The 26,620-nt window shown below is 42.7% G+C and overlaps 1 protein-coding gene across 4 annotated transcripts in view; it reads left to right on the top strand.

Annotated features, from left to right (window-relative positions):
- The first annotated feature begins 1,119 nt into the window (after nucleotides 1–1,119).
- Nucleotides 1,120–26,620, top strand: part of CAMK2N1 (calcium/calmodulin dependent protein kinase II inhibitor 1) — a 129,010-nt gene continuing 103,509 nt past the window's right edge. The window contains exons 1-3 of one of the 4 annotated variants that reach the window (XM_085604087.1): nucleotides 1,120–1,261; nucleotides 3,706–5,014; nucleotides 10,640–10,666. In XM_085604087.1, the coding sequence (XP_085460213.1) occupies nucleotides 4,831–5,014; nucleotides 10,640–10,666 (211 nt within the window). In that variant the 5' untranslated portion in view covers nucleotides 1,120–1,261; nucleotides 3,706–4,830. The other 3 variants (XM_085604083.1, XM_085604090.1, XM_085604100.1) reach the window with 3 other exon arrangements.

Genomic DNA, 26,620 nt, shown 5'->3' with positions numbered 1-26,620 from the left:
TGCAGAGGTGCAGACCTCCCTGCTTGCATTATTCCTGCACTTTGAAGCCTTAAGCTAAACACTTATTTTCTTTTTCCAAGACTTCTGCTGAAGTCTAATCATGCTGACGGCTTCTATGCTCCCGTATAGGAGACCTTTGATAGATGACCATATACTTGATCTATGTTGAGAAGAGAGAAAGGAAGTTTCTTTGTGGAACACCTGTTTTCTTTAATATGTAGCTATGCAATTGTGGTTATAGCAATTCAATATGTTATACTACTGCTCCCTAACCTACTGAGATATTTCAGCATACCCAATGTATTGCTGCGTTATTGAACTTACTTTTGGTTCGCATATATACTGGATCGATTAGAAAAAAACAAAAATAAAACTCTTTAACTATATTCAGCGATTCCTAGTTCTTGTTGTGGAGTCACATTAGTTTCACAAGCTAGAAATATATTGTTGATGTCTCCTCCCTTTCAATGCTTCATATCAGCTAACAAAGGTCCATACTACCTATGGGGAAAAATCTTTGCTTACTTTACCAAGAGATTGCGTTGCGAGGCCAAGTGCTCCATCGCTTCCTTTGCTCCTCTATTCACTCTTTATTCCTCTTCCTCGCTTCCCTTACTCATCCCTTGTCATCCCCATCTCCTCTCTCATCCTCCCATGTGTACCTTTGTGCTCCCATGTGTTTGTCTCTCCTTTTGCGTTCTTCCTTTATGCCCTGTCTTCCATCTCCTTGCTACCTTATTTCCTACTCCTCTCTTTCTCCTCATTTTTGTCCCTCTTCATCTCTCCCTGTCTTCTCTCGCATCCCTATTTTCTCTTTGTCCCCCCTCTCCTCTCTCCAGTTGCCCTCTTCTTCTCTACATCACTCTGTCTTGTCCCTGTTTTTCGCTTCCCATTTTCCCTATCTCCCCTCTCCCTTTCGCTGCACTCCCTCTCTGCCCGTCTCCCCCCTTTTGCTCTTCTTCCTCTGTCTCCCCTCACCTTCCTCCCCTTCTTCCTCTTCCCATATTCTCTTTTACCCTTGATCCCCGTCCTACCTATCAGGCCCCCTGCTCTCCTATTACCTTCGCTCTTTTTTATTTCGTTCCTCCCACCGACCCTCTTTTCCCTCTCTCTCTCTTCATACTCTCCTCATTCCCCCCTCCTTTTCTCCCTACCTCCTGCTCTCCGTCCTCTTCCGCTCCTCCCTCCTCCTCGCGCTCCCTCCCTCACCTCTCCCGCTCTCCTGGCTGGATTCAGCAGGCTGCTCGGGCTCTACCCTAAGGTGACGTTGCCTCTCTTCCAGGAATCTCTCTGTTTTGCACTCCCTCCCTCGGCCCCCACCGTCCGTCTGTCCGTGTCCTCCGTCCTCTTCATCATCCTGAGATCAGGGAATACCTCCTGGTCAGGTTTCCTCCCCAGCTCTCCCTCCCGCTGCTTCTCCTCTGGGCTGTCTGCAGGTCCATCGCAGTGAGTGTCTCTGGCTGTCTCTCCGCTGCATCTGCGTTTCGAACTGTCGCTGCTGTCTGTCTGTGCTATCATTTCAGTACATGTTTATATGTCTGCGGTGCATTCCCATCTCTCCCTCCCTGCGCGGGGTTTTTATCTCTGTGGATGTCTCTGTGTCCCTCCTCTGCACCTTGCGTTGCTCCCCAATGTCTTAATGCGTCTGTCTATCTGCTTCAATTCCGCCTCTCTATGCCTTTGGCTGTCTCGGATAATGCCCTGCCTGTCTCTATGGTCCGTTCAGGTTATGTGTCCCTTCATAAATATCTTTACCTGTCTCTTTAGTGCATTGTATCGTAAAAGGATTTTTCGTGTGTCTGTCTCAGTTAGTGGACCTGTCCATCTCACTAGCGTGAAGGTGGCTCACGCGCCTTATGTTTGTTTATTTTTTTTACTTCAAATGCTTGAGGTTTTTCTGCCTCGTCATATACTTGACTGTGTGCATTTCAGTCTGTCCTCTTAGGTGCTTGACCTGTCAGTCTGTCTGTTTGCATCCCAGTCCGTCTATCTGCTTGCCCGTCCACCTGCCCTTCATCCCCCCACCCCCGTCTGTCTTCATGCGTACCTGTTGGCCTGTCTGTGTCTTATCAGTCTTTCTTCTTGCTTGCCTGTCTCTTTCTCTTCTAGCTTTTCTGTTTACCTGCCTGTGTGTGGATGGGTGCCTGCCCTCTCTCTGCTTAAAACCACAAGGAATCCCTCCCCACAAGGGAGCCCCTGTTTGCCAGTGCATCTGCGTGTCTCCCTAAATGTATGCTTGTCCCGATGTCCGCCTCCCTGCTCGCATTTCCTTGGTCTGTCTCTCCTGCTCGTCTGTTTCTATGCGAGTCCCTCTCTATCAGCAGCAGGTTCCAATTGTATCTCCTTTAGTGACTAAACGATTGAATTCGGGTTGTCGAGCCGTCTCTCTCTCCGGTTCGGAGCACCCCTTCCCTTCCACGACGAATCGCCGTGATGTGCTGCCCGAGTGCGTCTCGCATCACCGCCGCTCTATATCTGAGAGCGACTCCCATTGTTGGCACAGTTTGATCGCGTACCTGTCTCTCCCTCTGTGCTGCCACTGGTGTTTCTGTAAGCTAGCGAGAGAATATGCCCCCCCCCCCCCTCTCCTCTCCTCTGCTGGGCTGGCTGTATTTTTTAGCGGTTTTCCAAAATGTCTCTCTGGTATTTCGCTGCCTGTCACTGCCTGGTTCTCACTGTCTCTTGCTGGGTGCTCTCTCTAGGAGGCGTCTCTACCCTGTCGCCTGTGCTTAGACCATGCGTCCTGCTGTCTTTTGGTCTCGATGCAGAAGGATGTTGTTGTGAGGGGGTTGGGTCTACTCTGTTTGCAGGAGCTGTCTCTGGAAGTCTCTCTTACGTCCTTAGGATGGGGGCTACTACCCGCGGTGGCACAACCAGTCTGAAACGACACTCGCGTTCTCCTTTTATTTATGGGTTTTTGTGAGCGCCGCGCGCACTGCAGAGAGGCAGCTTCAGCGCCGGTTGTTGCTGCATACTAATGAAGGGGACAGTCACATGTTAAGGCAATACTGAGGCATGGCGTGTAGTGGGCACGGGCACCACGCGCGCGCGGCTATCTGAGGTGTCTGGCCCGTGCACCGCTCACGAGATACGGACCAGCAGTCCGATGGGCTGCGGTTTGCGAGAGTGCTTGACGCAGGAGGCTATGTTTAGGTTGTCTTTCGAGCCAGCATTGGCCCGCTTGATTTTGCAGCAGGTTTTCTCGAGCTGTGCAGTTGTTAGCTGTCTCTCTAGCCCCCTGCCTCCGATTTAGGACAGCCTATTTGTAGGCTGTTTGTTGTGCTGGAAGCAGTCTCTTCTTCGGCCTCAGATGCTGTCTCTCGGTCTTGCTTGACCGGTGAGCCTCTTATTGATGTGTTCTCTACTATGAGCTGTCCCTGATTACCTGAGCTCTCTGGAGAGACTGTCTGTAGGGGGTTCTCAATTGGTGCCTGCCTCCGATTGTCTCTGTGGTGTTGAAGGGTAGGCTGTCAATGACCGCTGCTTTGTCAGGAGCCGTCTGTCGCTTTATCAGGTGTGGTGTCTCAAGAGTGCTCTTTGCTAGAGTCGGTTTCTGATTGTCACTAACTCTGTCCCTTTTGTAGTCTTGGTTGAGTTTGTCTGGTGCTGTCTCTGTGAGTCCCTGCTGCTCAGTGGTTCGTCTTTCTTCAGGTTGCTTTCTGTGCTGATGGTTTCTGACAGTCTCTTCCTTTGTCCCTGCTGTAGGGTGGGCTGCGAGTGAAGATGTGACTGTTCTGCCTCTCTGACTCTCAGCCGGAGGGAAACGCCCCTGGAGGAGGAGAAGGGAACCTGCCTCGCTGCTGGCATCACCTGGGCCCTACCCCCCACCCCTCTCGACCCCCACAGGCCCAGCTCCGATGAACTCAACACATTAATATTTCCAGCTCCTCACCAACAGCCCAGCTGCAGACCACCCCAGCTCCTGAGAACACTCAAACAGCTCACCTGTTCCCAACACCCGCATCTTGCCCACAACAAAAACAAACCAGCTCATTAGCCTGTGCCACCCTAATGGCCTGTGCCCTTGGCCCCCCTCACTCTGGATGAGCAAGATCTACTTCCTACGTGCCCAGCAACCTCCAGAGCCCTGGCTCCAACAAGGCCCTAACCTATCTCCCACGACCCCCCATGGTGTAACTCTTCCTGTCTGAACATCCCTCCTCATACAAACAGGTCAATTAACCACCACCTCTAACTCTGCCCCACCGCACAACCCCGTTTAAATTCCACAGTAATTCAGGACTCCCCTGCTCATTACAGCTCTCTGGCAGTCCTAAACACCCCACACCCTGTTTTTGGTACACCGAGCACACACCAACCCCGTACACTAGGTTTTCCAACACAATCCTCTCCATAAACCCTCAGTCCTACAACCTCTTGTATCTTCTGTGCGTTTTTCTTATCCCTTCACCCCATTTCCTAGCCATTGACATCCATAAACCCCAACCCCCGCTCTTTACCATTTCCTAAGCCCACTTCCTGTAACCCCAACCTTTCAATACTCCACTGGACTCCATCGTCCAGTTCTGTATCCTCAACCCCTCATTTGTCTTTCTCTGTCCCCTCTCCCCCCAGGTTTGTAACCCACACTCTCCTTACCTTTGCTCTCTCTACTCTCACCCCCAGTTCTGTAAGCCCCAGCCCTCCCTTGTACCTACTTCCTAACCCTCCAGTTCCATAAGCTCCTCCTGGTCTCCTTACTTTCCAGTCTCTGCTCGCCAGGACCTATCCTGTCTTTAGTCCCTAGCCCCTCACCTCCCAATCCCAGCCCCAGCACCACTATCTCCCTACCTCTCTTCCCTCCCTAGACCCCTGACTCCCACGGCCACCATGTCAGAGGTGCTTCCTTACTCCGAGGCTGAGCAGCTGTCACATTTTTCAGATGGAGGCTCTGAGGGGTCTGGCCAGATCTCCTTCACCTGCCGCCTCCAGGACACCAGCAACTTCTTCAGCGGAGCCGGACAGGGGGGCAAGAGACCCCCCAAACTGGGACAGATTGGTCGCAGCAAGAGAGGTAAGAGTCACCCTTAAAAATACTATAGAGTAGGGCCGTTCTTTCTTACCTAGACCAGACCCATACTTAAGAATGCCAAGTAGTCAGTGAATTATGGCTGCGCTTTGCTAATTCCCACAGGTGTGGTTGACTACACGCAGTGGGTTGGAGCAAGGCCTAAATGCAGTCCAGCGTCTGTCGCCAATCCCCACTGTTCAAGGCCAATGACCGTGTCCATTAGCCATTGGCCACCTGTGCTAGGATGGATTCCTGCATCCAAACATACTGTGCACAGCTGAAGGCCTTGTGAAGTAGAGGTTGGCCACACACTGTGAGTTGGTTGCCAGGCCAGCCCCCACTGCACACGGCTCAAATCCAAGTGCAGAGGGTGTTGGCCTCCCACAGCAGGTGTGTGCTGGGTCCGGATGAAGGCCAAGCATTGCACCTCACCATCGCTATTGCATAGTCAAAGTGCTTGTGCAGTCTGGTTTGACTGCCCATGGAGGGTTGGATGCAGGACCAGGCTGCAGGCCAATACCTCTGGCCAATCCCTACAGTACACTGCCAATGGTAATGTGCAGTGGGGGGGGGGGTCAGCTGCCCATGGGGGGTTGGGCACAGGGAACTCTGGCATGGGGTATAGAATAAATATAAAAATAAAAAAATCAACTGAAAAAAGAAAGGTTAAAGTTATGGTTAGCTTTGGTTATATTACATTAACATGTTTAAAAGATCCTAAGAATTTACTGAAAAATACAGTTAAATTGAAGTTATAGTTGTGAAATAAAACAAAAAGGCTTTGAAATTTGCAAGTTGTGGCTAGGTCTACGTTTCATACTCACACAACATACATTCTCGTTTACAACTGGGCAGTTTTTATCCCGGTAAGTAACAGCATCTCAGAACACAACTTAAATAGCAATTTGCATTAAACGCAAATAATTATACTGCATTCATCGTTGTCTCTTCCTAGTGTTAAGTGTAACATGATATGTAATCTAATCTGTAAGAATATTTATGTAGTTCGTAATACCATCTGTCCCATCACAGGTGAGGTCAAGAGCACTGCATCTGGTGTGCAAGTTATGGTTTGTATGTATGTTGTGCGAGTTGTGGATTGAAGTCCTATCCATAACAGAGCTACACTGTAATAAGGACATTAAATACAGGTTTCTATACAGTTATTGCTGCTTGCATGTATTTTTTCCACATACTTACATATATATATATATATATAAAAATATATGTTGTGTGTGTGTATGTGTATGTTTGTGTCCTTTTAAACACCTATAACATGTTTATACACCCAGAAAGACTGCCATATTCACTATGCAGGGGTGTTCGATGACAATTTTCATTTGTGCTTCACATTTTTACACATTTCGTATAATTAAAACCAGAATTAAAATGAACAAAAAACAACACTAACAGTATGATCAGCATAAAAAAAACATAGGTCGGTTTTTGCTATGTAAGTGCTATCAATCAATCAATCCTAAATCAACCCAATCTTGTGTGTACAAAAAATATAGGGACTCCGTGCTAGTGGGTTCATATAAAGTGTCTTACGATTTATTCACAATGTGGGCTGAGTGTAAGGCTCTTCGCTGTAACAGTTTAAGAAGGTTGTAAGTCAGAACAATAAGTTCCTCAACCCCGCATACCTAAACAACACGGTCTGTACAACGACTGTGTCTTAACCACGAATTGCTTTACCACGCATGCCTTTATCACGATCTTTCGTGGTAAAGGCATGCATGGCAAACGGGTATACGTGGCTAATGTTACCATCCCCCCTCCCTCTAACCCCTAAAAACAACCTGCCCTCCCCTAATCCCTAAAAACTACCCCATCCCCCTCCCTGAGCCCTAAAAACATCCCCTAAAAAAATACCCGAACCCCTTGATAACTATCATGAACCCCCACCCCTGAAAACATCCTGAACCCCCACCCCTGAAAACATCCCGAACCCCTATGACCCCTAAAAACTACCCAAACCCCCTCCACCCCTGAAAATCACCCCAAACCCCCACCCCTGAAAACTACCCCGAACCCCCACCACCCCTGAAAACTACCCCGAACCCCCACCTCTGAAAACTAGCCCAAACCCCTCTCCACCCCTGAAAACTACAGAGAACTCCCAACCCTAAAAACTACCCTGAACACCCACCCCTAAAAACTACCCTGAACCCCCACCCCTGAAAATGACCCAAACCCCCACCACCTCTAAAAACTACCCCGAACCCACACCACCCCTAAACACTACCCCGAACCACCACCACCCCATAAAACTATCTCAAACTCTCACCACCCCTGAAAACATCCCGAACCCCCACCTCTGAAAACTACCCCAAACCCCCACCACCCCTGAAAAGTACCCCGAAACCCAACCCTAAAAACTACCCTGAACCCCCACCCGTAAAAACCACCCTGAATCCGCACCCCTAAAAACTACACCGAACACCCACCACCCCATAAAACTACCCCGAACCCCCACCACCCCTGAACACTACCCGAACCCCCACCAGCCCTTCAAACTATCTCAAACCCCCACCACCCCTGAAAACTATCACAACCCCCCCCCCCCAGACCCGGCCCCGGCCCCACTTACCTGTCTGTGTCCGCTTCCTGACTCTCCTCTTTCCCTGCCCATTCCAAACACTAGAACGCATTTAGGCAAAGTCGCTGTTCGGGCAAGCGTGGTTACACTTGCGGGCTTTCCAAACACGTGGCTCTGGTCTCGTTGTTCCGTATGTTTCCCGTTTAACAACTATGACATATTAGAACAATTCAAAACCAATAAAAATATAACATGACATATATAATGTCTTAAACAGCAAAAAGTTAAAAACCTTCAAGCATGTGTGACAGGCTAAGAAAAAATTTACTTAAACAGGCCTGCCAGGCATGAAGTTAACAAAATTCAGGGTGAAGCATCCTTTATGGTGAACAATGCTAAGTGTTTCCCTATGCTGGAAGTACCACAACCACTGGTTTCGCAACCTAGTGTGGTATAAGCCTCTATTATGATGTCAAGGAACAAGTGCCTTGACCATTGGGAAAAGTAGGTACCAAACATCCAACTGCTGCAATGAGAATCCCATAAGTAAGTAATTTTCTTTCTGTATTTTGAACTTTGGGAGCAGCTCAAATGCACCTCAGGAGAGTCCATCATGTGTCCAAACCTGGCTTTTAGTGCATTGGAACGGCGGCATTAATTTAGGGAGAACAGCATTGATTTGAATATAATTGTTCTTTTCTTGTGGCCATTTTTCAACCAGTATCTCATTATGCATGAGAACTGTCTTTTCAACCTGGGATCAGGTCTATCTGTAACAGACTCTACTGCAGCTTATACTGCTGTTTTTTTGTAAGATGTCAAGATTTGCTACTCTTCCTGCAGAGCTGGGAGCTGGTAAATTGGGCCAAGATCTCAGTGGGTTACTTTCTGGTTTCCAGGAATCCTGTCCCAGGATACCCTCTCTTTCGTGCATCAGGTCTAGGGTGCGGCTTATGGCTCCACAATCCCACATGATCTGGGCTTATTTTGGGCATAAATTCGAGATACTCTGATCTTTTTTTATAGGTTGTTCCAAGGAGGATTGAGCAGGTCTGTAAATGTAACAGTGTGGTAGTTTTGGTGCCAGTGAGACAGACCCACCATAAGAGAGACCTACATCCTTCCTAAATTCTCAGCTGCAAAGAGAACAGTGATAAGACTAGTGAAAGAGGAGGTCAACCACAGTGTGTTGTGATATGCCCCCCCCCCCCCGCGGCAAGAGCCACAGCTCCTCATGACATCATCCTCACTAGAGTTTCCTTCAGTTGGAGAGATTAAATTTTTTCTAAAAAGAAACCCGATCATCTTTGTTTCTGTTGCAGGATTAAGATACTCCAGTGCTAGATAGAACGAGGCAAAGCTGCTTAACTGTTCTTAGGTTTGAGCCAAGAATGGCTGGTCTAGGCATCATCACATATTGCATTGGAAGCAGCACCGAGGCAGGAGGGCAAAATACCTCCACCCACTCACATCATGGTGCAGTGGTTCAGCGGTCTTCCAACCTATATCTTTTTGTCAATTGGCTTTTGGTATGGCAAATTCAACAGCGCTTTTTCCATTCTTTTAAAATACAACCCTTGTGTGTCATAACTTTAATGTGGATTACCTGCATGTTTGAGGCTGATCCTAAGGGGATTAGTGGATTTTTGTGGATTGTGTTGGTCCACAGCTTTCCACTCAACCAGGGAACTCCTGCACTAATAGCAAACAACATTTCTATTCAAGAATTGCAACTCCTGAATGACCTACTCATTTCAGATTTTATGTGGTATGTTAGTGGCATGTCTTTAGTGTACAATCTTCAGTTATTGTAGACTCCTGGTACTGTTGCCTCTCAGGATGCCTTCCACGTGATTCTGAGGTTTATACGACAGGCCAGTGTGGGCATTGTCCTATGATGATAAGTTTGGGTATTATGTTGTGGTTTGTCTACAGATTGCGATTGACGTGTCCTTCGTATGTGTGATTCTGCACGTGTGTGTAGTGTTCTGCCTAAAGCGTTCTCTATGATGGTGATGTCTTCATTGTGATAAATGCTTTGATGTGTCCACATCAGTGTGTGATGTTCAGTCTAACTTGTTTTGTCGTTGTCTTTTAGACACCAGTGTGTTAAGTAGATATGCAAAAGTCCACCATATGGCCTATTTGTAACATGTTAGATGCATGAGACACGCTTTTTCTGCCATGTACTCCAGCTCTGAGATAGTGAAAGATTTATAGTTGCATTCTTGTTTGACATATTTTGGTGATGAATACTGATGTAAGCAATGTGATTTTTTACATGTGGTAAACTGCTGGGCTGGATGTACGTGAGCTCTCGTATGCAATGTGTTCTGTTGGATGATAGCTTGTTGGCTGCAAGCACTGTTGGGAGATTCGTGATGAGGGAGATTCGTGATGAGTGGGGAGTGTGTGATATCCTGCTTCCAATGTGTTCTTTTGGATGTTCATCTGGTGGGGAACAATTCAGGCAGTAGAAACTTTATCAAGTTTATTTATATATTGAGTAATTTTAGATAGCGCGTGCAGTACCCATGATCGTCGGCATGCTTGGCATAGAAGGTTTTCCAAGGCGTACATATCCACATACATTGCCATAATGAAAACTGAAGATGACAAGTAAAGTAACTGATGTACCATATTTATGGCCTCGATCCGAGTTCGAGGTGAATGTAAAATCAGGTGAAAATGGATTTTGCACCCAATTATAGCCTTAGCCCCTGTAATGGGTTTCCAACTATTGTTCTCAGTCCTGGCTTGTTTCAAACTCAATTCCCTCCTGGCCCTCCCTGCAGGAAATGAAGAGGGTAGAGCGGAGGAATATCAGACATTACAACGCAGGACTTTACCCCGCATGCCTTTATCCCGCAGCCATTACAACGCGTTGACCCTTGCAGTGCATTGCAAGACCCCCAGAGTTGCACAACGCATGCCTTTACCCTGCAATTTAGTTGTACTCTCTGATATTTATATATATATACAGATATCATTTTTTCCTTTGGTTGTACCCTTGATTTACTTTAAAATAAATATTTTTTTCACTACACATCGATGATCTCCATGCTCCGCTGTCTGTGCCGCTGTAGCCGATGAAGAGGAGAGCTTACAGCATGGTGAGGAATATATATATATATGTGTGTGTCTATATATATATATTTATATATATATATATTTGAACATATCATTTTTGTTTTATATATATTTTTACCACCACACCTTCTTTTTTCCCTTTTTTGGGGTAACCTCCCAAACCCTCTTTTCTCCTTTTTCTGTTTTGGAAGTTAATTCCTAAACCCTCCTTTGTTATTTTAAACCATTAACCTCTGTTTTCCTGTGCACACCCTAAACTCTAAAAAACAATTTTCTTCCTTTGCCTCTTCTCCAACCCTTACCTATCCCATAACCCTTACCTATCCCATAATCCTTAAAACCCGCTTTTCCTTAAATGACATAATAATTATGGCAATTCAACAAAATACCTGCGAGATAAAGTACCACAGAGTAAAGTACCAAATAGTGGCCTGCATAGTACTTACCTGTGTTGTAACGTTCTGTGGGATAAAGACGACATATCAAGCAGAGTGGTATGGGGACTACAGTACGCTAAAATGCGCACAAAGACTATTTTACCAAGCAATGCCCTATTGCATTGTAATCTGGCCTAAACAATATTTCACCGGCCATTTTATGTATCTGACACAGAGATTTATTTAAGCTTTAAATCAACTAGATAGAAGTATTGAATGATGGTCTTTGGTCAACCAGAAGGAAGTTTCGGGTGAACCCTCAAAGTGCCTGAGATCAACCAGGGGTCTACTTAAATGCTATTTGCAGGGGATGGGGGAGATTTCCGTAGTTGTCAGCAAGGTGGACTCTGGTATGCTTTAGGAACAATGCAATGATCTTCAGCTCCAGAAGCCCTGTCTTAATGCTCCTGTAGATGGTACACATTGCTCAATGGTTAACTCAGTGACAAGTTAGACATGGCAGTGAAATTGAAGGCATTGGGAAATTATTCTGATGAATATATTAAGGCCCAGGCAAGGCAGAATTGGACTGCTTGACACAATAAGTGATAAGGCCACCCCAGATGTGATATGATGTTAGGGATTGAGATTGATCAGGGTACCCTTATTTGTCCAGCTATCCATTTGTGATCTGGGATGGGGTAAAGGGCTGCAGGCTTAAGCTTCTTTACTTTTCCATAACTTCTTTGTTTATGTTCATGGCAAGCTTCACTAAAACATAAAGGGCTACTGGCCAACGATCAAGCATTATTAGCTTCCATTATACATACCAACCACAACACAGTTTGTGGTCCTCAAAGAAATCATGATCCCCAGTAAAGTTGGGAGTCATAGGGTCCTTAGTCGAAAGGTCCCCATTTCTCCCAATAAGGCATGCATTGATGCTCAGGAGAGCATCTGACTTCAAGAAGGGAATATAAGCCCTAAAAGTAGAGTGACTGGAGTACGATGAAGGGCAATAGAAAGGAGAAGTTAACTAGGGAGTGGAGTATTAGGAGGGGTATGAAGAGAATGAGAAATGGCGACCAAGCTTGGCAATCTAAGTGTATTGATTGAGCATGATGAAGAGGGGGCAGCAAGCAGCAGAAATACATCAAACTTCAAAACTCAAAAAGTTCAAATGGACAAATAGAACTCCCCTTTTTAAATGACTCCCATGGATCTCCCCATGGATGTCTGATTCACAGTGACTCACTGTCCACTCCTCAGATCTATCGAAGGGCATTCTCAGTCAGTTAACTTGTGGGTCGCTTCCTCCTGGGGGTATCCTCAACTTGGCATGTTGCATTGAGGCAGCCTGTGTCCCCAAAAGGCAAAGGCCCTCCAGCGTATCCCCATAGTGAAGCATATTGATGTGTTTTACAGTCATCTTCACTTGGAACTCATGACATGAGACCACTGTCAACATGAACTGAAACCCACCAGGGTAACTGCATTTCCTCCTCCTTGATATTAATGGAATCATTTTACAGGTCTTGAACAAGTGCCAGAGTCTGTTCCCATCACTCGGTGATAGCTCTGGTCGTTTCTATGACTGATTTGAAGTGGAATCTCAATTAATCACAAGGACAACCCAGTACACCCACAGGACATGGGTAACTGTATATCTCATATGTACAAAGTCACGTGGGACTCATTCAAACAAGAAACCCTCATTCGCAAGTCTAGAGGATTCCCAGATCCACTCACTTCTATTCAATCCCAAATCAATTAGCAACATCAGTGTTGATGCTTGGATATTCAAACATGATTCAAGAAGTAGATGGAAAACACTATGAAGCTGGCTGGATATTCAAACATGAATCATCAAAATCTATGTAAAGAGAACAATATGAAGCTGGACCAATTATGTTTTCTGTCATTCATGTATTATATTCATACATATATACACAGAAGGTGTGATCAAGTAAACAAATACTACAGATGATGCAGTGTACATAAAGTAGTTCAACATACAACAGTTGTTTCACAAAACACTGTATAGTCCCAATGGTTGTGTACATATTCTTGTTACAAAAAGATCAAGGGATGCTTCTTCCAAATAGAAAACCCTATATAACACTTTCAGATAACAACCAGTTGAGAGATATATAAACGTTTTGACCCCACAATTATTAGAAGGAGTTTCCTCAGGACGTAGTGCCATGTGACTTTGTACATATGATTTGCAGTGGAAGCAGGTCCCCCCTCACTTTCGCACTCTATGAAATTGCAGTTTTCACCTCAATATGGTTACCGTGCCACATTTAGTAGCCTTCCATGTGGTATTTTTCTCTAAGCTGCACAGTAGCCCTCACATTGCAAACTTCAAGTTGTACGCTTTGCTAGGCAGTCCCCGATTCAAGTAACACCAGTCAAGTGTAAGGACCCTCCATTCCAATCCTAGCTGCTCCTCACAGTTAATCCCTCAGTTCTTCCTACATTCCACCTCCTTCATCCTGTGTACACACCACTTGATTGCCTCTGAGGTGAATTTCTTCCCTGTCTGGGCTCATCTCAGATTTCCAGTCTCAAGTTCTACCCTCCATTGACTTGAGGGATTCACACTCTGAGCCACACTCAGATCTGAGGACAGCTGGAGAACCTTGGGTCAACACAGATCTGGTATTGAAAGGGCTATTATATTTTTGCACATGCTGTTAGGCAAGAGGTGTGAGAGCGGAAGCAACAACCTCAATTCAGCCAGCAAGGGTTTGTCCGCTCTACCAGCGAGTGTCACGGCTCAATTGACAGCTCAGTTTGCTTGAATACCTCACAGAGGCATATAATTGCTGTGTGAACCTTCTCCGCAACATAGTGATTCAGCAGCAGGAGTTTACTGAAACTGTATCTGCCATCTTGGCTACCAGGCCACACCACCTGCAGTTTAAGATTGTTGCTTTACATAGTGACATTATAGTCATTATGTATTGATACATAGCTTGACTCAATTGATCAGGTACATTAGTATTAATTGGATGATATAGTATGTTATTAGTCCATTCCTTTGAGGAATGGCAGTATCAGCAAGTCTTGCTCGATACTGTAAAGTTGTTGCAGAGCATCAAGCAGGAGGGCTTGCTATGCTCGTAGAGGTAGAAGGAGTGAAGCATCCCCTTGATCCCAATATAAATCAAGTATTTTTTTGTCCTTTCAGGTACTTGCTCTGTATTAATAAATGTGTTTCTAATTTGACTTTGACAGGTTGAACATGCTATCATTTGCTTAAATGTTAACATGTGAATATTATATTGTAAGAAATTGGATTATTAGTTGAGAGGGGTGAACGTAGCAATCACACCTGTGCTTAACCCTCTCGTAGCTTGGCACAAAAGAAGTCAGAATTAACCTAGAGGCAATGTGTAAAGTATTTATGCAGCACTCAAACAGTGATAAAGTATAAACACACCATTAGAACTGGAGTTATGAGTTTTTAAAATTTAGGTTAAAAATAGTGCCAAAAGAAAGGTGTGTAGCACCAAATGTGGGTGTCTGGTCGTGCCAGACAGACATACAGTCACAAGTTCAGGCCTACAGCAGTAGAGTACCAGTCAGGTACGGGACCAGGAAAGGCCCACTGGGAGTTGTACTTTTTGCCCTGGGTGTGGGGACTGCGCTGTGATCTGAAGTTCTGCATCATACTACGTCTGGTGCATTGAGCTGCCAGTTAGGAGTTGCACTGTGCTGCAATGCGACGCTCCAGTGAAGCCGCCGATCAGCAGCTGTACAGTGCTGCAATTCAAGGCTTTGTGTTTCTCTAAGTTGGATCTCCCAAGGCGGATCCGAGCGACCTCAAGAACTTCCGGCCCATCTCCCTGCTTCCGTTCCCAGCAAAGGTCTTCGAGAAGATAGTTAACATCCAGCTCACCCGTCACCTCGAAGACAACAGCATCCTGGACCCCTCCCAATCAGGATTCCGCAGCAACCACAGCACCGAGACCGCCCTCATCGCCGCCACAGACGACATCAGGATCCTGCTAGACAATGGCGAGACGGCGGCCATGACGCCTTCGACACTGTCTGCCACCGCACACTACGCACGCGCCTCCACGACCAAGGGATCCGAGACAAGGCCCTGGACTGGACCACCTCCTTCCTCTCCGGCAGAACTCAGAGAGTCCGCCTCCCCCCATTCCGGTCCGAAGCCTCCGAGATCATCTGCGGCGTCCCACAGGGATCCTCCCTCAGGTCGACGCTGTTCAACGTCTACATGGCACCACTAGCACGCATCGCCGGACAGTATGACCTCAACATAATCTCCTACGCCGACGACACGCAGCCGATCCTCTCCCTCACCAAGGACCCCCTCACCGCCACATCCAACCTCCACCAGGGAATGAAGGCCGTCACGGACTGGATGAAGGAAAGCCGACTTAAGCTGAATTCAGACAAGACAGAGATCCTCATCCTTGGGCCCAACCCTTCAGCATGGGATGACTCCTGGTGGCCCGCATCACTGGGGACACCCCCGGCTCCTACCAACCACACACGCAACCTGAGAGTCATCCTCGACTCGAAACTCACCATTACCAAACAAGTCAACGTAGTCTCCTCCACCTGCTGCAACACCCTCCGTATGCTCCGCAAGATCTACAGATGGTTCCTGACAAACACTAGGAAAACAGTCACCCAGGCCCTAGTCAGCAGCAGACTCGACTACGGAAACGCCCTCTACGCCGGAGCCTCGTCCAAGCTCATCAACAGACTGCAAAGAATCCAGAACGCCTCTGCACGCCTAATCCTCGACGTCCCACACCGTGACCACAGCACCCCCCACCTGAGGAACCTGCACTGGCTCCCCGTCAACAGAAGAATCTCCTTCAAGCTCCTGGTCTAAGCACACAAGGCACTCCACAAAACCGGCCCAGCCTATCTCAACAGTCGACTCTCCTTCTACGTACCCAACAGGAAACTCTGCTCCGCTGACCACGCCCTGGCCATGGTCCCATGTATCCGCAGAACCACATCCGGAGGCAGGTCCTTCTCCCACCGCGCCGCCAAGACCTGGAACACCCTCCCCCTCAACCTACGGCAAACCGAAGACCTGCTGACCTTCAGGAGACGAATCAAGACCTGGCTCTTCGACCAGTAGCAGCAGCACCCCCCTGCCCCCCCCTCAGCGCCTTGAAACCCTCATGGGTAAGTAGTGCGCTTTACAAGTGAACTGATTGATTGATCTGTCAAAGCCGCCGATCAGGACTTGTGCAGTGCTGCGATGTGAGACTTTGCGTCACTTTGTGTCAGGTACAATAAAGCTGCTAATCAGATGCTGCAATGTGAGGCCCTTCGTCGTCTTGTGTTGGTCTACATCGGATCTAATGAGGCCACTGATCAGGGGTTGTACAGGGCTGCAATGCAAGGCACTGCATCCTCCTGCACCATTCTGCATCAGATCTTGTGGAACCTTCAGTTGAGCAGGGAGGAGTACTCATTGACTCCAGCCAGGGGTCAAGGGCCTTGAGAACAGCAATTGGGGGGTCAGGACTCACTCCCAAAGAGGCCAGCAGAGGGGGCATGGTCAGGTACAGTGGGTTCTGGTAAGCTAGAAAGCAGGAAAGGCATCTGGAAGTCTGTTGTGTGCCAGTAGCTCAAACAGGAGGTCAGCCAACTGACCACTGAAGTCACCTCTGAGGCCCTTGGTTCAAGGCAAGCAGGTCCAGTGTTCCCCCTTCAGACAGCAGGGCAGTCCTCCTGAATCTTCTCAGATGCAGGAGTGTTCTGGTTTCAGGGTCAGAGGGTGCCATTTCTATACCCATTAGTCTAACCCTAAAACTGGGTCTGGTCATTTCGTCCCTTTCCATTGGGTTTGGTTCCAGTCTGTCTAGCAAAGCAAAGAAAATGCTGGCCCAGGATTGAGCTGTTTTTGTCAGTGACAGTGTAGGCATCTTCTGAAGTCAGAAAGGGCTGGGTACAGCCACCCACACTGCCCTTCGGAGCTCAGAGGGAGCTGGGTACAAGCCCCCCCCCCCAGGGCATTAGGGGAGGACCACCCTTCCCCCTGATCCAAGGATCCAAGGCCCTGTTGTCCACTATCTGGAAAGAATACACATCACACCACAGGAGACATTGACAGTAATGTGACCCTGGACACTGGCAGAAAGGCACATTTGATTTAGGCAGGAAAATGGCAACTTCCTAAAAGTGCAATTTCTAAAACAGTAATTTAAAATTCAAATGAAAATGCCATTTAGACACAAACCCACTTTTAAGCTCATGTCCTGGAAGAACAGGTAGGATGGAAATCAATCTGTTGTACAGCTGGCAAAAAGTGGTTAATATGAGGCATAAATAATTTATACTAGTAAACTACCCACACAGATTATCCATTACACAACACACTTACAAATCATATGATTAGGATTAGGGTGTTTGCATGCGGTGCTCAATAGCAACAGATCACTCAATGACACACGCAAGTCCTTGTAACAATTCCACAAAATTCATTAGTTCTCATGTCTCATTGTAGCTGTCGTATGATTGACATGTTGCTATTGGGCCTGGAGGTAAGAGTCAGGACCATCGAGGAAAAGATCAGAAATCAGAGCATTTCCGCAAAATTGCTAGCTGCAGAATTGCAAATTTCTTGAGTTAAAATATTTTAATTAAAGTTGTAAATTAATATAGAGACAAGTTTTGTAAAACAAAACAGATTCGATATTATGTTAAAAATACTACAACAGTACTTTTACAAATGTCAATTGTAGCAATTGAGGGATAAATCATCAAGAAAAAAGAGAAATTACAAGAAATATAAAATAATAAGGAACAGGAAAAAAGAGTCATAATAAGATTTTATTGGGTATTTAAATAAGTGAGTCCAAATTGGTAAACAATGAGAAAAAAATAGAGAGAATAACATTAATTAAAGACAACACTGTTTGAATAGTGTTTAAAGTAGAAAAATAGTTATTTATATAATTGAAGAACAGTAACCAGAAAATATCTTTCTTAATCTAATTTTTTACAATGTGATCAATAGAAATATCAACCATATTATTATCACAAACTCCAGCCCAATACAAATGCTACGACAATTTAGATACGTCTTTCCAACAATAAGTAATTTGTTTGGAAGCTACTGCAATAATTACATCAATAATATACAACTTTTGGCAACTATTGTACTAAAGAACCCAGTATAATATATTGAGATATAAGGTGAATGTTAACGTTGGTATTATGGATTTCTGTCAATTTATGCAATCGTTTTCCCAAAGAAAAATAAAGTAATTACAATAAAATAACATATGAAGTAGAGTATCTTTAACATCTTTACAATACCCGCAGAGCCCATTTTCTGAATCCTTGAACTTATATAATTTATTAGGAGCGGAAAGAAATCTGTTGTAAATAAAGAGCAACATTTGAGGTAAATTGCTGAATTGATATTTTAAATAGGTTTATCTATAGCCAATCCCAAAGTTGGATGTACCAAGAAACTTACAAGTGATCTGAGATCGTAGTTTAAGCTTTAGTTTAAGTGGCCAACAAATACACTAATATATAAGAGCAGCTTTGGCTAATTGATGTGTGATGGTGTTCTCATAATCTCTGCCTCTGGAAAACTATATGATGGAAAATGTATTTTTAAACTTGTGTTTTTATGGTCATTGTTATGACTGAATAAAGACTATTAAACTGAACCGATTCAAAACAAATAAACGTACTCAATTCAGACTGAATGGTTGGTATTTGGTCATGGCATTCAGAAAACTGAGATTTGGGTGCAGCATCATAGAGAATCAAGTAATCCTTATAAAAGGGTAGGGTAGTGAGAATTTAGGCTGAAGAGATTAAAAGGAAGCAATATTATTCCCTACCAATAATTGGTTAACCTTCAAAATACTATTTTCTCGTTATTTAGAGCCACAAAGGGATATGTTTCTTATTTGTAGGTACTTATTATACCAAGTGAGTGATGGATGGAAATATGGTGCACTGTATGATGATGGAATATAAGTTGCTACGACAGGATCTTAGATAATTTTGTAATGGGAAATGTATACATTGCAAATCAATTGGACATATGAAATACAGCACTGAAATGAAAGTCTGCTAATAAACTTTTTCATAAGTGACCCAGGGGGCAGGTGGAACTTGGACATAATCATGAAGCAAATCATATGCTTGTCTAATAATAAAGGAAGTATGGTAGGTTTTAAAATCAAGAAATCAAATGCCACAATTTGATTTTGAGTTTCATCAAGCAGTTCTTGGGGATTTATTATTTCATTAAAATATGGAATATAAAGAACACAGTTATTTAAAAATGCGTTGAAATTTAGTTTGGAAGATTGTACAAAGCATAAAGAATATTATAGACAGCTATAATTTTTATAGTGTCTAGATGGCCCCAACAGAACAGAGAAAGGGAGACCAAGTAGTGAGTAGCATGATCAGCTTTTTTTACAGGGTAGAAAATTATAATCATGTAATTATTTTAATATTAGAAGTGAAGCAGATAACTTGATATTTAATTGTTTGAGGAGTCCATTTAAAATTGGAATCTTTGAACAAATATTGCATGTAAAACATATTACTGCATAGTTGTTTAGTTGCATTGGAATAAAGTTTATACACAGAGCCTAGGAAATACAAAGATATTGCAACTAAAAATGAATAAAAAATGTAAGGTGATCAGCATTATAAATTATGATATCTCCATCATAGACATACAATAAAAATTTTAAGGAGTTATAATAGAAACCTTTATTAGATGGGTTACAAATTAACCTTTCTAAACCACGCTCAAGGCTCAGAATAAATAATAAAAGAAAATGGGAACTGCCTTGTCTGGTACAATGAACCAACACTAAAAATAGGGAAGAACAACCATTAGAAAGTATACGGATTCTCAAATAGTGTATAGGACCTCATTAAAAACTTTTAAAAACGATTCCCAAAATCAAACCATGTCTGAAACATATAGCTCCAATTTATTTGATCAAGCCTTTTCAGCATCAAATGAGAGAGCATTTAAGTTGATATTGGGATAAAAGGCTTTTGAAATAATGTTAGAGAATATTATATCATTATTGGTAGCTAATTTTCCATTAACAAAACCAGATTTATAATATATAGACGGAAGTGGGGTTATAGATTCCAAACTATTAGCAAAAATGTTAGCATGAAATTTACAATCACTATTGAGCCGAGATAATTCTCTATAAATTATTCACTAACAATAGTCTTTATTCCCTTTAGGAATTACAGTATGTAGTATGTTGCTCATGGAACATTCTAAAAATGTTCATGAGCAAGGGATTCAGACAACAATGAATTAAATAACTCCAAAACATTAGGGGCAAAAAATGAAGGAAAATTGGAAATAAGATCCATAGAAAGGCTATCAGGACCTGGAGCCTAAGGACTTTAAGTAAGGGAATAGTGTGTAAAATCTCCTGAAAAATAATGTCACTAGGGTTTACTTTTGGTAATATAGAAGAAATATTCAAATTCTGATTTAGATGGATTAGATGACAAGGCTTGGAACAGATAACAGCTTCAAGAAAGGTATATCAACAAGCACAGCATAAATTAAAGAGAGATTGGGACGAAAAGAGCTGGTGTGATCTACTCAAATCCTGCACTGATAAAGATCCCCGTAAATTCTAGTCTTTGGTGGCGTGGGGTGATAGAGTGGCCACATCAAAATATGCTATTTATCTCTTGCCACTTGATTGTTTTAACTATATTAAGGCCTTATATACTGACAAATCTCATGCCCCCTACGACAATGTCCAATTGCTGTGTGAAGACTCAAAAGAGGGTGATTTGGTATTCAATTTAAGTGACATAAAAACTGCCCTTGATACCACTGCATGTGTGAAAGCTCCTGGACCCGACAGCATAATGGGTGACATCTGTATTCACAATAAAGACAATTGGTCTAAATATATCTTAGCGCTAAGAAATGCAATTGTGAGGGGCATGCCTATTCTTTGCTCCTGGAAAGAAGCCAAGGTCGTACCAGTTTTCAAAAAGGGCAAAAGAAACATGCCTATAAGCTATAGGGGCTATAAGTTTAATTGACACTGTCTAAAAGTTTTTCTGCCATGGGGTGCTGGGAAAAATTGATTGAAGCCACCAAGATTCTCTCCTCGCTTCAAGCTGGTTTTAGAAAGAAAACTTAAATTTTGTATTAAGCGGATATAACCGATTTGTTTTAACCGTTTTAGACTTGGAACTTTTCACTGTGTTATAAGTTTTCCTGAATTAAATAATTGGTCCCCAACATCAAGTAGCTGACATGTGATAAACAATCTCAGCAAACAACTATGCACGTGGTTTTATTCTGTAAATTTTATATAACTCAAAGAAAAAGATGAATTTTACCTATTTTAAGATTTTTAGGATTGAGACAATGCAGACCAGCGTTTTTATCATTACAATTTTTAGAAAATGAATGTTTCACAACTTCAATAGCATCTTTTCTTAACAGTTTTGTTACTTATTGGAAAGAAATTAGTTTATGAAACTCACTGGTGATAAAATGAATTTGTAAATTATCGTTGGAATTAAATATTGTATCTTTGAGTAACTTGTACCTATAGGCACCCAGTACACTTTCTTACTTTGTAGTATTGATGTTTTAAACTGTTTGCTTTTATGATTGTTTGCACAAAAATCGAATAAAGCTGGTATTAAATTGAATTGAAAGAAAACTAGTACCATAGACCAGGTTTTTCGGTTTCAGACTCTGTACTGGAAGACTGTGCTGATCGACACTTATATGTGGCCTTTGACGATTTGAAGTCGGCCTTTTACTTGATTCCCACCTGAAGTTGTGGCAAGTTTTACGTGATATGGGGATGCCTTCAAATAGTCTCTCTATTATAATTCAACTCCACCAAGTTAATTTTGCCAGAGTAAAATGGGACGAACAGGGACATCTAGCAAATCCATTCCAATTAATAAGGGTGTTCACAATGGCTGCGTTTTGGTTCCATTCTTGTTTTCTCTGTAACTGAATGACATTGTATATTTTTTATCATTGCATGCTACTTATGTTCCTTCCCTTTCTGGAGCAAAAATTAATTCTTTACTTTTTGCTAATGACAATTTTTTACTGTTTCAAACTCCAAGTGGTTTACAGTGTTTATTGAACCGCTTTGAAGAACTTTGCTCTTTGCATGGGTTTGAAGTAAATGCAGCTAAAACTAAGTATATGATAATCAATCAACATAAATCTTATAAAGGTATGATTATATTAGGAGGGTGGAGCTAGACAAAGTAGATGCCTTCAACTGTCTAGGAATTAAGCTATTATTTAAAATGTCATGGAAAGTGCATGTTAACAAAATCACCCTAAAACTCAAGAAAGTTGTGGGTGCCATATTGAAGGAATATTGCAAGCCATACTCCCCAGCTTTAGAACTGTATGACTTGAAGGCCATGGATGCTGGCCTTTTATAGCACTAAGCTTTGGGGGCTTCCACAACTGAGCTGACATGGTTAAATCTGAAAACAAATGTTTAAGATCCTTAGCCTCCTTTCCCCCTAGTACAACATTATATCCTCTAGAACTTGACATGGAGAGGAACCTGATTTCAGACATAGCAAGAATTTGACCTGTTCTGTTCTGGAGGAGGTTGAGAACCACATTGGAATTAGCTGCCTATGCTGAAGCTCTGCAAAAAAGGGTCAAGCAGGATAGATTCCATAAAATAGACTGGCTTAATAACATTAAGAAACTTCTGAGCAGGTCTACAGGAGCCGTGAGACACCTTCCCTACTTAGTGTCCCCCGAACAAAGAGATGATTAAAGAGCTAAATTGTCTATGTATAGCTCAGAACAATGCCCAGGACACTAGGGCATGTTGTCAAGTGAATTTTCTGATTTTGAGACCATCTCCAGCTTCGAACCATATTTAGACCTCATTACAGATCCAATCAAATCCAATTCAAACTAGGTTTGTTGGCCCTAAACACATTCACAGCTAAATGGTCAACTTCAACTATGCTGTCCTTGTTATGCCCCGTTTGCTACACTCACAATTAGACCCCTGTTCATGTCCTGTTTGTCTGCCCAGCCTATTCACGACAAGGCCCCCTGGATTAAACCAGTATGTGTCCATATGAGCACATCAAGCCGTTCTGTAGCTTATAGAATACTAAGAACAAACCCTAGACCATTTTTCACTTGTACAGTAGCCAAATTTTTTCTACAGATGTAGATTATAAGACGGAAAGCCTTGTTGTCCAAAACAAATAGTCTTTAGCAATGTACTGTATCCAAAGAAAGAGTTAATACTACTCAAGTGCAGACCTGGTACCAATCTAACACTCTGGTGGTTACTCCTTATTGTTTACATAGCGGACTCAAAAAGAGGTTTTTGTATAACGATCAGGTTTTGATAACCCTGACAACTCACTCACCATGGGGGATCCTCCAGGCTTTAGACGAAAAGTATGTTAAGTACTGTTGTAACGCTTGTCTATTCTAGCTAGTGTTTGTCTCCCTCAGGGATCCTGGCCTGGTTTGACTGATTATATGAAAGAGAACACAGATGCCTTGATTACAATTTTCTCCTATATATATATCCATGTCTGCCATACCTTGCACTACCATGTTCAGGATTTTAACTGTGGTGTACAGTACTTGAGTATGGTCTGCATATGCTAGAATGATGCTAATGAATTGAGCCAATTGTATCATTGCACTATGCACTTTAGATGTTGCCAGCCACTCTGGACTTTATGGCCTACTTAAGAGGTACATGGCCAGTACCTTTTTTATCTCACCTCGATTGTGAACATTTCTTGCTTTTGATCACATATGTTATCAATCTAGTCAAACCTGCACTTTTGGAATTAGGTCTCAATGGTAATGATAAAAAGGTTAAGACATGAATTCAAATAAGATTTTGACGTGCTGTGTTTTGCTGATTGTTCTTCTGCACAATGAATGGATTTATTTTTATTTATTAATTTTATATGGGATTATGATTTGTGCGTTATTACAGTTCGAGCAATAATTTGATTATGCATTCTTTTATCATCTTTCATAGTATCTTGTTTTTAACTTTTATTGCTTTTTTTGACGAATAAAGTTTAAAGATTGGAGTACAATCGTCATTAAGGAGACTTTTTATCAAATTGGTCAAAGGATTTTAAAATAACATCAGAAACAGCAGTTGATTTGTCAGTTTATTTAATAATACAATGCATTCATTTATGCCATTATTTAATTTTTAAACAGCTGGCAAGCATTTTGACTGGTTTATTCTTGCCACCATAACATTTAGATTCAATCTGTGACAGAAGATTACAAACATTTACTGACAATTTTGTTATGGGCTGTATAATATCGAAGAATCAAATATTGATTTCCTCAGGACTAAGGTAATATTTTGAGCTGAAGAATCTTTTTTTCATTTTAGATACAAAGGAAATAGTAAACACATGGAAAGCAGCTTTGAAAGTGTCTCTATTTTTGATTGTAGAGGTATCAGCAGGATTATTGAATTTGAAAAAAGTAATTACGAAACATGTTAAATTCTTTGGCAAAATTTTGATCACAAGTATGCGGTTGGTAAGTCTCTACCTGCAAACTTTAGGGCCTAAATCAGAAATATTATCAGCACTAAAGGACCGTGATCCCAAAGAAAAATTGAACCCTTTTGAACAGATGTCAAATGCTGTGCAAGTGGTTTACTGGCCATTATATAATCTGTACAAGAAAGTGTACCAGGTACAGAAGAAGAAAAGGAAAACTCAGCGACTCTGGAGTGCACAGTCTTCAATAATAAAAAATGACTCTAGCCATTATGGCAGATTTAAAAGTTTTGTGAGACATTTTAGGAACAAGTTTATATTTAAATTTTCTATCAACCAAAGATTACAAAATTTTATTAAAATGACGATCTAAAATCAAATAATCATTGCAAATTTTAAAAATTAGGTGGCGTCAGAGTTCTCTGCCTATGTGTCAAAAGTTGCTAGTAGTAACTTTACACTTGTAAATTTGGCAACACCGCTTAGTTTCAGAGATAAGTAAGGTATGTAAGTTTATACTTTGTAGTAAATTTACACTTCGAAATGGTGAATAGCGAAACGTAGCAAAATTACTATAGAGTGTAAGAGCATATTTGCATGTGTAGATTTACTCACATGTACATATATCATTGTGAATAAGCTTATCAGTCTCTACGTTTGTGTGGGTGATCAAAAGATTTGGAGATGCCAGTGTGTGTACTCCTAAAGAAGCATCAGTGGACAATTCCATAATATATATTCAGTTGGCCTCAAGGAAAAGAAACTCTTTCCTGTGGAGACTGCCGGCATTGGATAGACCTGTAGAGATGTATATCTGATGGCCTGACCCGATAAGCTTCTTTTTTAAGCACTCTAACGATTGGCTATAAGTCACTATGATCTAGAAAGATCATGATTACTCCACATGATTTGGAAGAAAATGCAGTAGAATTTTTCTACTGAATCTGTAGACTCTTTGAGGAGATGAGTGTAGCCCAACCAATTCTGAAATACACTTTTTTCAAATATCACAAAATCCTGTTCCTCAACACTCTCTGGTAAACCATATAATCTCAAATTATTGAACCTATTACGATTTTCTGAGTTTTTAGTGTGATGCAGTAAAGCTCAAATATCGCCTTTCAGACAAGCAGTTTTAGAACAAACATTCTGAACACCACTAATTTGTTGTTTAACTCCATCAACCTATTTTCATAGCCACCAATCTATATTCAATATGTTTGTGCTTCTCATTAGTGGCATTAATGAAAGGTTTCAAAACTCCGTCTTCATCTAAATTTTAAGCAGAATATAATTAGAAGAAGTTGTAATAAGAGAGGGGGGGATCATTTTTAAGACATTTCGGTTTGGCACCGGTCAAAGCAGGATGGCATTTCACATTGGAAATGGCTCCGGAAGACATCCAGAGAATGCGATTTTTATGGGTTTATGAGCCATAAATACAGTGTTTGGGTCTTCCCATAAAGTTAGAGTACAAAATGCAGAAGTTGTCAGCACATAATACTAACAAGCAGCTTGATGTTATGACTCGTTACCAAAAGAGCAAATTCATATGCAAAATAGCAAAGGATTTAAAGGAGACAAAGAGTTGTGGCAAAAATCTCTTCTAAATAAAAGAAGAAAAATAGGGAAAAGAGTTGAACATTCATATTGTAAATCCATTTGTAGAGGAAATGTGATTCTCATCTGCAAACTGCCAAGCATAAGAGGAAAGATATTAAGCATGCTGCATAGGAACAGTTATGTGAAGGACTGCAGAGAAATCATAAGCAAGTTATTCCTGATTGTTTCCTCAGTGCAGGAGGCAAAATGGGAGCCTCTGTAGAATTGGAGCTTTCTTCATGGCGCATGTTAGAAAGTGATCCAAAGCAAGCTTCTCAAGAAACAAATGAAGACGTCACTGCCCTAGAATGAACACACATTCCTTCTGGTAGAGGACAGCAGGCAAAATCATTGACCAGTAATAACAATTTAAACCGAGCTCTGCTGATAATAGCAGCTTCAAAGCATTGCAGCCATCTTGTCCAAGCACCAAACCACGATCCCACAAACTGAAATTAGTCC

The sequence above is a fragment of the Triturus cristatus genome, chromosome 1_2, assembly GCF_964204655.1.
Source record: "Triturus cristatus chromosome 1_2, aTriCri1.1, whole genome shotgun sequence".
Classification (NCBI taxonomy): domain Eukaryota; kingdom Metazoa; phylum Chordata; class Amphibia; order Caudata; family Salamandridae; genus Triturus; species Triturus cristatus.
This window is presented reverse-complemented; position numbering and strand designations above follow the sequence as displayed.